General features: G+C 34.4%; 1 protein-coding gene across 1 annotated transcript; it reads left to right on the forward strand.

Annotated features, from left to right (window-relative positions):
- The first annotated feature begins 3,932 nt into the window (after positions 1-3,932).
- On the forward strand, positions 3,933-6,007 carry LOC121253992 (scarecrow-like protein 32). The gene has a single exon (XM_041153948.1). The coding sequence runs from the start codon at positions 4,438-4,440 to the stop codon at positions 5,809-5,811; it is 1,374 nt and encodes a 457-aa protein (XP_041009882.1). The 5' UTR covers positions 3,933-4,437; the 3' UTR covers positions 5,812-6,007.
- Positions 6,008-14,194: the final 8,187 nt, after the last annotated feature.

Here is a 14,194-nt window from a genome sequence, read left to right on the forward strand (position 1 = left end):
CCGTCCACTTAAAAAAAAAAATACTACATTTTACTTGGTTTAAAAATTATTTTTAAGTCCAAAAGTAATTAAAAATATAAAAATTATATAATTTTTAAATTTGTTAGTGTATATTTTGTGTAAATTGTAGTGTATTAATTTTTAAATTATGTAGTTTTTAAATTTGCTAATGCATATTTTGTAAACAAGTCTAACAAATTGTAATATATATTTATATATACATAATTTTGTAAAATATAAATATATATTTATGTTTACATATAATATATATATATATATATATATATATATATGTAAGTGGGGGCGGGGCAGGGGAAATGCAGAGAGGGGTTGGGCCCTCCCAGCCACCCGCCCCCGCTAGGAGCTCTAGATGTGGGCAAAGGGGATGCAGGGCTCCGTTGCCCAACTCTAACCCAACTCATCTCAACTCATCACTACTTTTTCAATTTTTTTTATAAAAAAGTTAAATCCATCTCAATCTAAAAAATTTAAACTTCATCTCAATGGGACCCACAAAATACTAATATATTCACAACTTAACTCAACTTACTTCAACATCCAAACATACGTAGTTTAAAAAACATCATTTTTTTTAATTTATTTCCCAGAACATGTGGAAATTGTCCAATTAATTAGATCGTTGATATAATATATAATATATATATATATATATATATATATATATATAATATGTGAATGACAAAGTTGAATGTTCAGGATAGAGTTTTCTTCCCACAAAAAGACAACAATTTCTTGATTAATGGATTAACATACAAATGATCACTCTAATCTATCTCGCGGTGTTTAATTTTTTTATGATCAGTTCAGTCATTAGGAAACTCCTTTGAGTAGAATTAATTTTATCCAGTTATATACTCTGATACTATATACGTACGTTAAATCACAACTTATCTTAAAATTTGAAGTGATGTAAAAAAATAAATTTAATTACTTCAATTATATCTCCAACTTGTATAGAACGTACCAGGTAAAATCTTGACAGCTCAGTCAAGAAATTTGCACAAGAGACGGATTGTCCTTCCTGCCATTCAATGTTCGAAGCTGGTAGTCTTACACCCTGGCGCTTCTATATCATGTTCCGGGTCATTAAGTTTTAATTCCTTAAATAAACTAGCATATATAAACCTAATTATTTCATGAGTGTGCTTATTGTTGGGAAAAAGGAAAAGAAGAAAATAGTAAAATAAAGCTATTGAAAAATCACATACAACACAAAATTTACGTTGTTTAGTAATGTGTCTAAATTCACGGAGTTACAGAAGATTTTTATTCAAAAGAAAGTTGAAGTACACAATAAGAATACAAGATCTCTCTCTCCTCACAATCACTCCCTCTCTCTCTAGCACGTCTATCCAGTTTTTGAAGCATTTTGGTCCGTTTGCCTCACAAAAATCACATTTCACTGTTTATAAAAATGATATATATATATATATATATATATATATATATATATATACGGCGTAGTGAAAATCCTAAGGCTGCAAATTTCCAAGTTATTCGCTTGAGCAAGGTGTCGAGTGCGATTTGAGCAAACTTTCTGTCTGATATTCACTCGAGTGAGACTCGAGCAAACTTTTTGTTTGATCTTGACTCAAGCCATCTATCAAACGAATCTCGAATATGGACTCTCTGCCTAAATTTTGCTCAAACGATATGTAGTTGAGCGAATTCTTAAATTGCCTTCGCTCGAATAAAGAACCAGACTCCACACCCAACAATGCTTATAGCTTTAATTTGTTATCAAATTTGGGTATCTACAGCTAGGGCTAAAGCACATGCATGGTACTTAAAAATATTATTTATTTTCATGCTTACAACTTTGGATTTTGCGTTGTCTTAATGATGGAAAGCCGAAGACCATGCATGGATACCACAAAATTCCCCTCTCGATCGGATATTCCAAAAAGTCTGGTTGAAATGTTTGCTGTTGCACATATGTCCTCTAGTCCTTGTACCGCGAGCTTAGGAATCCTTCTCAAAATTCTCATGCAGAATTATTAAAATCACTCCTACATTTAACTTACATGGTTTTCCTTATTCTCTTCACCTGGATTCTTTTTATATTTTCCAGCGGCCTTTAGCTGTATGCATGCTAGCTTTTTGAAAGCTAGCTCCTCGTAACGATTAACTATTATTTGTTGCACTGAACAGTGAAAAGAATGGAAAAGTTTGTCGTCTACTCTCGTTGATAACGTACAGACAAACTGTCTAACTTAGAACAGGGAAAATTTTGTATATAGTGTGAAAATTACTATGGTAAGAAAACAAGGATCATGGAGAACTACTAATTAAATATTGAGACATTTACAGAATATTAATTACTAAATCAGACATGGATTTAGTTTAAAAGAGAAGGGATTGAGAAATAAAAAACAGGAAACTAGTTAATGACATGACTTATATTCTATGCAGATAACTCTCGGAAAAGGAGACTATGAATTAGAGTAATGATTTGTATAAATTATAAGGAGAAAATATATTTGTAATCGTGAATTGTGTAATCGTGTACTTGTATAATCGTTTTGAAAAAAGTGAATAATATGAGACTTACATAAAAAAAATTAATTTTTTAATAATAAATTCTATTTTTTTAAAAATGATTGTACGATATTTATGCAGTTCGTGATTATACAATTTAGTTTGGACTATGAATCTACGATACTTGTAAGTCTTAAATAGTAAGTAACAATAATAAGTCGATGGGGAAAAGATGGTAAGTCGTACTTGTCTTTTTGTTCAAGCTAATTTGGGTAGGCCGAAAAGGATCAGGTCCTTTCTTTCTAAAGTCAGCTAAATTTCCTTTTGTTGCTATATATTATTATCAATGCTCAGAAAAAATACATTATTATTTTTGTGATCGTCGGCAGCATTATCATCTTATATATATATATATATATATATATAGTATGGTTAATTGTGTGTGAGGTGGCATGGTTGAGTAGTACTTGAGTAGTCTATTTAAAGTGGGGCTGCGGTTGTGAGGGGAACAAGTGTTTGAGTAAGGGAACAAAATGGTATACATAAAATGCATGTGACCTACACGATCAGCCCTTCACCTAGGAATACAACATTTAGGGAGTAGGGACCATGATATTATATAATATATATATATATATATATATATATATATTCCTCGTGATCTTAATATCCCAAATTCAAATTTCTAGTGAATATCCTAATTAACTATAAAAACTGGTCCTCCATTTCTATTGTGAATTCTGATCATCGTGGATAAGATCTCAGAAATCTGGAGAGAGAGAGAGAGAGAGAGGAGAAGGGGGGGGGGGGGGAATAACGAAAGAGATCGAAAGCTAATATTCCAACATCCTAATTGGCCGGCTTTGACAATGACACCACACACACTCTCTCTCTCTCTAGAATATGGGGAGCCAACCAAAATTATTGACTAATTTTATGTATATCGTTAAGGTAAACGTCGCGTAATCGTTTTATAAAATATAAATAAAATATAAAATTTTTATTTTTTTTTAAAAAAATTATATGATATTTATATACTTCTCGATTATACGTAGAATTACTTCTGACAATGAGTATATGTCCATATTGTAAATCAATAACACCTAGACGGGGAAATCAGAAATCAAGCAAATGCAAAATAGAAAGTAGTTTTAAAAAAGCGAAAAAAAAGTTCAGACAACTTTAAAGGGAAACAGTATTCATATATACCTGCATAAGCTAGCTGCTAGCAAAGTAGAACATTAAAATGATTTGGTCATGATAAGATGCCCCGTGAGTGAGTGAGTAAGCCAAAGATGAACTGCCTCCGATCCCCACCACACCATTACAGGACAAAATCTCAACTTCCACAACCAGACAAGCCCCTGGCCGGCTACTTCACATGCCTCCAAAATCCAACACAACACAAGTACCTCCTCATCTCCCATCTCCTCTCCTTTACACCACACCTCTCTCTCTCTCTCTCTTGATCGATAAGAGAGATAAGACCCTTTTGTAGCCTTGAAAGAGGTTGTTCAATCACTTCTTCTATAGCCTCATTGCATCCCTGCATGGCAACTGAAAAGCCTGGGGATATAGCTGGCACGGGAAGCGTTTGATCTTTTGCACGATTTGACTTCCACAGAGATTTTTTGGGATGAGAGCTTCCCCCTTCTGAGCAGTCCCTTTTTCTTCCCCAAGGAAGAACAATAAAATCCTCACAGAAAAAGCTGTACTGTCAATTTGTATTCGATTCACTTGCAGAATTCTCCCAAACCGTACTAGTAAAATTTACCACTGTTGTCGTTTCCCATTGGCAAAGGTACCCACTACTAGTCTCGTCACTTTCTCTCTTTCTGCTCATTTCTGATTTCTAAATTCCATTTTCTTTTCTTTTCTTTTCTTCATTTCTGCTGCTTTCCATAATATTTTTGTACTCTCTCTCTCTCTCTCTCCACGATGCAATTCACTGAGGCTCCACCACAATCCTTACACCAAATGACTCCATTTTCCAATTCCACCATGAACAAAAGCCAATTTCATAGAACTCGGCCATGGCCTGGATTTCCCACATCAAAGTCCTTGAGGAGTTTCGGTGATGCCAATTGCATGGAGCAACTACTAGTACACTGCGCCAATGCAATTGAAAGCAACGATGCCACTCTAGCCCAACAAATCCTATGGGTCTTAAACAACATAGCAACCCCAGATGGGGACTCAAATCAGCGCCTTACTTGCGGCTTCCTCCGAGCTCTTATTGCACGCGCAGCCAAAACTGGAAGTTGCAAAATGCTGGCAGCCATGGCCAACGCTCATAGCAATATTGCTATAGACACGCACAAGTTCTCAATCATTGAGCTTGCTAGCTTTGTGGACTTGACCCCTTGGCATCGGTTTGGATTCACAGCAGCCAACGCAGCAATTTTAGAAGCCGTTGAAGGGTACTCAATCATTCACATCGTTGATTTAAGCTTGACGCATTGCATGCAGATTCCTACACTGATTGATGCTATAGCTAATCGTCACGAGGTCCCTCCTCTAGTCAAGCTCACCGTAGCTACAGCCATGGAAGACGTCCCACCAAAGCTCGACCTTTCGTATGAGGAATTGGGCTCAAAGTTGGTTAATTTCGCAAGGTCCAAGAATGTTATGATGGAGTTTAGAGTGAGTCCTTCAAGTTACAAAGACGGTTTTGCCACCTTGATCGAACAACTTCGGGTTCAACATTTAGTATACCCCGAAAGCGGTGAGGCACTAGTTATTAACTGCCAAATGATGCTTCATTACATCCCAGAAGAAACCGTTAACGTTGCAATTCCTAGTGCAAACTCTAACCCTTATGATTTTGAATGTTCCTCCACCACTTCCTCTTTTCGGACAATGTTTCTCAAATCGCTTCGGAGTTTAGACCCAACCATTGTAGTTCTAGTAGACGAAGATGCGGATTTGACATCAAATGATGTGGTGTCTAGGCTAAGGTCAGCGTTTAATTATCTATGGATACCATATGATAGTATGGATACATTTCTTCCTACGGGAAGTAAGCAGAGGCAGTGGTACGAAGCAAATATTTGCTGGAAGATTGAGAATGTGATAGCAAATGAGGGTTTTCACAGGGTTGAGCGGCCTGAAACTAGAAGCCAGTGGGTGCAACGAATGAGAAATGCCGATTTTCGTGGCATCTCTTTTGGGGAGGATGCAGTGTCGGAGGTAAAAGCCATGCTAGACGAGCATGCAGCCGGGTGGGGATTGAAGAAGGAAGAAGACAATCTTGTTCTTACATGGAAAGGACATAATGTTGTGTTTGCCACTGCTTGGTTGCCTGCAGCTTGAAGACTTGCTTTCATCATGTTTTTAATCTTAATCTTCTTCTTTCTTCTTTAAATTAGGTTCTAAATCTTAATCTAGTACACCTAATTTTTGGAGTAGATGAGAGTTAGCTCATTGTGATCATGAAGGTTTTTATCATCTATTTGATACGGTTTCTTGTAGCTATATTATAACCCAGCAACCTAGCTAATTAATTAAAGAAGTCGATCTCCGGCGGCCATGCATAGATCTCTAATCTTTTTGGTTCCTGTACATGATTTTGCTCATTCTTACGAAATTCGCAAAATCTTAGAGATCGAAGGAGCATGCATGGCCGCGTACTGTAATTGTTCAGACCTTTTTGTTTGAAGACAATTTGGTGCATGTAAATGATCAGCTGCATGTGGTAAGAACATTAATATTCTAGCTAGCTAGCCAATTTTACTCTTTTAAGTCAGGCGCTAATTAATTATAAGCAGACTGTGGTGTATCATGTGCCAATCTTATCAATCATGATATATCATGCATGTGCCATCATGATCAGACTCATCATTATCTAATCTTCATGTCTTGATCATCAAACTGCATCCTGTATAACCCCTTAATTCATGATAAATTAAACCGACTCCCTTAATTCATTAGTCTGCATGAAATTAAATTAAACATATATAGCCAAAAGTTTTATATATATATATATATATATATATATATATATATATTACAAGCACTTTATTAAAACAACAGCTTCTTAATCGTTTGTTACATGCATGCATGATCATGACTAGTTCCTAGTTATTTCGGTTTCCTAATTTCTTTGTTGTTTTTCCTTTTCTAATATTGAGCATCATATATGCATCATGTATTGGTAGCTACACGTTTAGATTGAATATATATATATATATATATATATATATATATATATATATATATATGCAGGAATATTGAGCGAGCGAGGTAATATTATTAATTGGAGCTTTTATTGATTCAATTTTGAGCAAGTATTAATTAATTGGCATGCATTTAGCGGCCGCTCGGTGACATGAGCTCCTTTTAGATCTCTAATGGCTAGCTACCTCCGATCCTTTTATTTCTGTTTGTTTTGTTTTTGGCTAGCAAAGCATGCCAGTTGGCTTGAATAAGTTTCTGTCGGAATCTCTGCTCAGGACCAAATTAATCCATTTCATTTTTTTTTTTAATTTCTTTGTGGTGAATTACTGGTGGATGCTCATGGATCGAGGTTGCCGGACGTAGGAATAAGACTTTAAAACCCCAAGTTTCTTCATCGCACGTGGTCGGGCAAATAATAAGACAGATCGTCCAAAGAATCTTGGACACTTACTTTTCTAATGGTTCCAAAACTGATTAGGTGTTTGCATATACATGTAATCATGAGCACGAGGGTCTCGGCCCATGCATGTTCCAATTTTAAGACATTTCTAATTAATTAAGTTATACATCGGGACATGGCCGGATTGGGATCGAGCATACATATATATATATATATATATGATATATATCGGTACTTATATAATCTCTTTAATAAAAAAAAATCATACCTTATATTTAATATTAATTTACGATTTGATGCGCAAAATTCTTTACAATAAGATTTTTCCATATCTGATCATCTGTACTCTTTCAATAATTTGACCCTAGAAGTCACTTCTTCGGGCCCACTATCTTTTCATGAAATAGAATTCGGGAAGCTCCTGTCGGTCTCTTTGTTTTCCTTGCACTCGCTCGTCTCCGACAAGACAATTAATCAACACTTTAAAGTACTAGCTAGGCATCTGTCTTAATTTGTCTGATCTCGGCCTAATATCGAGGGTAATCGAAATTCATTGTGTCAAGCATTAATGCAGCACTCTCTACTAGCTAAAGTTGGTAAGAAAAACCATGTAAATTTTTTTTTTTATGATAGTCTCTAATAACACCACCGCAACATCCAGCATGCTCTGGATTGTCTTTTGAGGCACCATCTACGTTCAACTTCATGTTATCAGAAGGAGAAAACATCCAACTAACTTGCAATGGCTTCCTTACTTTTATTTCAACATTTGAGATGTGTAGTGATCATAAGATAGGAAGCATCTTGCTGGTACGTATAATTTTTGTAGGCTTAATGAAGAAATTAATATCATGTAGCCATTTTCTAACTTTCTAAATATAAATGACAGAGGTCAGGTTAACAATATCATTATGCCGAGCAGATTCTCGGGCCAACGTACAATTCCCAAAGAAGAAAACATTGAGCCATCTGTGCATGCATGGAAAGAGATCTGACTGCATGCCATTATTTAAAAAAGACTACCATGTACCAAGTTTATCTTTCCATCCCATAGTCACACATCTTGAAAGTTCAAAGATCTGTGCAAAATAAACCCAAATGGATGATACAATATATAAGCAGGAACCAATTAAGTAAATGAATATCGGCCGACTCCTCAGCTATAGAACACAAACTGCATTTAAAAACTAAGGGATATCACAAGCTTGTATCTTATTATCAAAAGGGATAGCACCATTCCATAGCTTTAATTTCCAAATATACACTGAAATTCTAAGTGGCAAGACGGTGTTCAATATATAACACTTTTTTTTTTAAAAATGAATAAATTAGCTTGAATGAGGCCTCATTGAAATTTCCATCATTGCTTCCAAACCCAAACATCCAAACCTTCCCTGGCTTTTATATTGTAATTTACTACTTCCTACATTAAAGATGGATCATTCAACATTCGCAATTTATCCATCTTCCCTCCTAGCTACCTCCCAACAAAAATCTTTCAGCTCCAAATTGGGTGAGACTATAGCCTAGCCTTTAGATGTGATGAGCAATTCTCCTAAGCAAAATATTCTTTTTGGATTTGAGACGTGGGAAGGAAACTTGATTTTGGAGTATAAAATATTCAATATTATTTTGCTTCGACTCGATCAAATCAATTTGAGTTTTTTCATGATCATCGGGGTGATACAACAAAAGGAAATAAAGATTGGTCTAATTAGACACCCAAAAGATCGAGACAAGAAAGTTTCGAATTCGAGGACGAATTCTCTCCAACCCGATAAGAATGAGGCGAACCCAAATTGATATGGGGTATCTAGGTTCAGATTCTACGTTGATTATATTGAAGTATTATTTTAGAAAGATGAATTTGCACAAATATGGATGAAAAAGCTTAATATATTTCTTGGACTAAGGGCAATGTTAGTTATTTTTCAACAAATCCTATATTTATGCTCATTTTTGCCTTATTAGTAAATATTTGGTTTCAAGTTTTCCAAGTGATTCTGATTTTGATTTTGACCAAATATTTAGTAGGATTCTTGTTTATTTATATGTTTATTTCTCATACAATAATTTAGATTTTTCCATTTTTGAAAAAATATCACAATTTTAAATTTTGTAGCTATTTAAGTCCGACTTGAGGGCTTCATAAGAAAATTTTGAATTTTACTATTAATCAATATTATTCAAAGTTGTTTTCTCTGTATTTTGGGAGAATCTCTTGTCTTCTCTGTGTTGATCATCTATTAGAACTAGCTGTCATAATTAATCTCTATTTTGTCCTGCATCAGTTGGCATTAGAGCTTCAACATCTTTCTTGGAGTGATATCTCATCAGTTTCCATGGCTGGTGGTCGTGATCATGGTCATCATGGGCAGGTTCCAAATGAGGAAGTCCTGCACCTTGATCGTAGCGTTCAGGATGTGATATTGAGAATTTACAAAGACAGGTTGCAGAGTTAGCTCGGTATCTAACGGCGCAGGATATCGATGATCGTGAGATGGAAGATCATGATTTTAATTCTAGTTTTGAGAACCCATATCACAAGTGTACTTTATTTTGGGAGTACCGTGGTAGAGAAGAGCGTTATGGGGACCTTGGTTTCAGAGTTGATTTACCAGAATTTTTTGGTACTCTACAGGCTGAAGGTTTCATTGATTTATTGCATGAGGTTGAGTGGATTTACTATTTTGAGGAAGAAGAGTTTGAGGATGGATATTCTTCCATAGAGTGGAACTCTATACCAATCTAAGATAAATAAATATATATATATCCTGATGAAGATAACCTAGTGGATGAGGTAATTATTTTTATTGAAAATATAGAAAATTTAGAAAAAGAAAATGGTGGTGAAGTTTTGAAGTTTGAACATTAGGAAACAACTTTAAAAAAATTAACTATGTTGATTTTCTTGGAGTTGAAGATTTTTTTTTTCAACTTCTCCTGTGCATTTTTTTTTGGATTTGAGATGAGGGAAATAAACTTAATTTTGGAGTATAAGATATTCAATATTATTTTACTTCGATCCGATCAAATCATTTTGAGTTTTTTCATGATTATCGGAATGATATAAGAAAATGAAAGAAAGATTGGTCTAATTGGACACCCAAAAGATCGAGACAATAAAGTTTAGAATTCAAGGACGAATCTCTCCAACCTGGTGAGAATGATACAAACCCAAATTGATATGAGGTATCCAGATAAGATTCTACGTTGATTGCATTGAAGTTATTTTAAGAAGATGAATCTATACAAATATAGAAGGAAAAACTTAACATATTCCTTGGACTAAGGGCCATATTAGTTATTTTTCATCAAATCCTATATTTGTATATGCTCATTTTTGCTTTATTAGTAAATATTTGATTTCAAGTTTTAGGAGTGATTCTGATTTCGATTTTGGCCAAATATTTGGCAAGATTCTTGTTTATTTATGTGTTTATTTCTCATACAATAATTTATATTTTTTCAGTTTTGAAAAATATCATAATTTCAAATTTTGCAGCTATTTAAGTCCGACTTGTGGGCTTCATAAGAAAATTTCAAAATTTACTATTAATTAATATTATTTAGAGTTGTTTTCTCTGTATTTTGGAAGAATCTCTTGTCTTTTCTGTGCTGATCATCTGTTGGAACTAGTTGTCATAGTTAATCTCTATTTTATCCGGCATCAAGATGCTAGAGAGAATAATTAACTTATAACTTAATTACATATTGTCTTAGTCACAATTGAAAATCGTCGGACTCTAATATTGATCATCATTTTCTTATTTTGTAGGAGATCTGCAGGCTCGTAGCCAGTCCATCTGTCTAAAAATCCATTTTAACAAGTTTTGCCTTGCAATGATGTATGGATATGATATAATGAGATAATTACTTGTATGGCTAATCTATACATGAAACTGTAAATTAAAAGGAATAAAGATCATATTTGCATTATATTTATTTGAACGGATTATATATATATATATATATAGTATTATTATCATCTTTGCACATATAATTAATTGACATCCTAAGTAAACTTATTGCGCTTTTCAAATATAATAGTTTTATTTATTGATCTTCTCTACATTATATATATATATATATATGCTACTATTGCCTATAAAAAATCAGCTTAAGATTAATTATAAATGCCATCCTAGCTACAATTGCTAACGTACGAAGGGCTAGCTAGCTAGCTCTAATCAATTTATACACAGCATTATAAATTATTTAAGATCTTCTATGCTGTAAAAATGGACATGATCATTCACGTTGAAACTATAAACTCTCCGCTGGAAGAAGTTATAATATATATGATATGGAAAAAGCGAAACAATTAATTTATATTGTGGTACTGTAAACTCGGAATTGAGAAGAATAAAACTAAACGATGCTATTTAGAATAGATGTTTCCTGCACTTTGTATTTCTCTTTTACTTGTAAAATAGACTAGAATAGAACGTACAAGAATATTGCAATTTAGAATAGAATGTTTGAACTTATATTTTACAATTCTTCTATGTACAGTCGCTTGCGCAAGAGGTGGGGAGTTGCTGATGCCACATCAACAGAAAAAAAAAGAAGACAAAAAGACAAAATGCCCGAAATAAGAAATAAGAAAAATCAAAACAGAGCTTTCGTGTTTCGTCTAGCTTTCAGGTGGGTTTCTTCTTCGTGTTCGATCATCTTGATCTTGCGTGTGTTTCTTCGTCTTCATGCTCGTTTGAGCTGGTTCCATCCCTTTACTAGCATAATGCGGCAGCCTCTGCTCTGGGTTCCCGTATCTATGAGCAGTAGTACCACTGGGAATCCTTTCGTCTTGTGGCGATGAATCTAGAGAATATCTGCTCTCATAAACCTCTTCCTCTGAACTAGTGCTCATATCATTGTCATAACTAGACTCACTCTCGTCTACATCACCCAGTATAGCCATAGACACCAGAATGGCATTTGAGGGCAAATGGTCGCTTCTAAACTTTGTTGCAGGGGCGCAGTTCAAATCCCTTGCCGCTGCCAATGCGAATGTTGGTAATGAGATCTGTCTGAGGTCTCAAATTGGAGTTGGAGAATGGGGCTTCTTTCTAATGAGAAATAGAGGCCAGAAATTTAAAGTTTTTCTTTTTTTTAATTGTGACTTTGGAAAGACAAATGATACAATCAACTAAAACATGCCCAAATCACAACCTAGAATGAAGAAGCAAAACTTACTAAGAAAACTAAAGAAAATCATTCATAGAGCATGACTTCCAAAGCAATAGAGAGTTTGATGAATTCCCAAAGACCCGAAAAGGCTTGAAAAGAGAATCTAGTCCAAGTTTGAGGATATCCACCAAACATGGCGTATCCATCCAATGCAAGGACAAAAACCCACCAAGAGATGTCCAAAGCAACAAAAATAGCAACAAGCCCAAAATCCCACACATAAACGACGAGCCATGTACTCAATAGGTTGACTATTAAAGCTGCCAAAGACGCGCAAGCAATCACAAAGGTCTTGAGTGGGGACTACAAGAACTATTGCACTGGGAACAGAAACCCAAAGTCGAAGAGCAACGGTAAGAGCCAGAGAGCCACCAACTCTGACAACTCTGCTACTTCGTCGGACTGTCCTAAGAGTTTTTGAATTGGAGCGGCAAAAATGTAAATGGGCAAGAGTAGAATGCAATAGAGGAAGAGCACAATCCATGACCTATATGCCCAACATGTCGTACCTCTTTGCCCTAAAAGCCTGACCACACAGTGTCTCCAATGCGCTCACCATCCCTAACTGCATTTCCTACTCTCAGAATATTTGTTCAAATACAAAAGAGATGATTCCAACAAGAACAGAGTACTGGAATTTATGGGGGTTAAACTAAACGGTGTGTTTTCAATTTTTGCTACATTAGTCGTCGTTTGCCCCCTGCGCTTATACTAGGCGACTGTTTGTAGCTTTTTTCTATTTTTTATTCAAGAAGAAATAAGTAGTTGAAAATTACGATGTGATATTTAAGTCCACCACTTGTTGGAGGACCTAAAAGACATCACGCAAATATATAATAGTTATCAGCTGCTAGCTACTTGAAGAAAAAATTTCAGTAAATTCTTGTTCGAATTTAAGGATTTTAAGATAAAAATCAATACATAAAATAGGTTTACTTCATGAATTTATTTCTCTTTCAATTGATACTCTCAAAATAGACAAAAATTTTAAGAGATCTCATACGTATCAATCGGTCTCTTCTACAATAAATATTGTAAATCCCACTTCATACATCTATCTCTCTTTTATTTGAGATCTTAGAATTGGGACAATAACTTTAAATCATCTTGATCCACTTGGGAGACATACAATTTTCACCCACTAGCTTTTAACCTTTTAACTTGCACCCTAAATGATTAGAAACTTATATTTACACCCTCAACTATCTATAGTTTTTCAACTGTACAATCAATTAAAGATTTGATGTTAAGATTATGCCACGTGGTCAGTTTAATTTGTTTATCTTAACGTATAGACCTGTAAAATAAAAGAAAAAATAAATGATAGTTAATCACAGGTGAAGAGTGTAAATTTTCCTGATAAAACAAAAAGTTACTATATATAATAAAAAAAAAGGACAACTTTAATGTAACATAAACATCAGCCGTAACAAATGCGGATCGGTAATTTTGTATTAAGGAATATAGATGAAAGTATTGTCTTGTATTTATGAAATCTGATCTTATATTAAAAAGACGATAACTTCGATACGATAAACATTAATATAGTTTTCAAATATTTTTAGACGAGTAATTTTATATATAATTGTGAATTGTGTAACTATCGCGTAATCGCTTTAAAAATAAATGAAATCTATAATTAAAAAATTAATTTTTTTATGTGAATCTTATATTTTATTTATTTTTTTATAAAGTGATTATATGAATGTTAGATTGTAAGTATATTTCCTCCGTATAGACAGCATAAAAAAAAAAAACGAAAAAACAATATACTCTGACAGGAAAATTGACGAGTTAACAACCAATTCAATTATTTAGGACTAGATCCCCCGCCCCACTCATCATGAATGTATTGGCCCCCGTGGACTTGAAGCAACTGCCATTTCAGTTTCACACCCAATCCGCTGACTTTCAAAGCATTTTTGTTGA

This window comes from Juglans microcarpa x Juglans regia, chromosome 1D (assembly GCF_004785595.1).
Source record: "Juglans microcarpa x Juglans regia isolate MS1-56 chromosome 1D, Jm3101_v1.0, whole genome shotgun sequence".
Classification (NCBI taxonomy): domain Eukaryota; kingdom Viridiplantae; phylum Streptophyta; class Magnoliopsida; order Fagales; family Juglandaceae; genus Juglans; species Juglans microcarpa x Juglans regia.

Coding starts and splice junctions, on each gene's coding strand:
- LOC121253992 (XM_041153948.1), top strand. CDS start 4,438: ATGCAATTCACTGAGGCTCCACCACAATCCTTACACCAAATGACTCCA.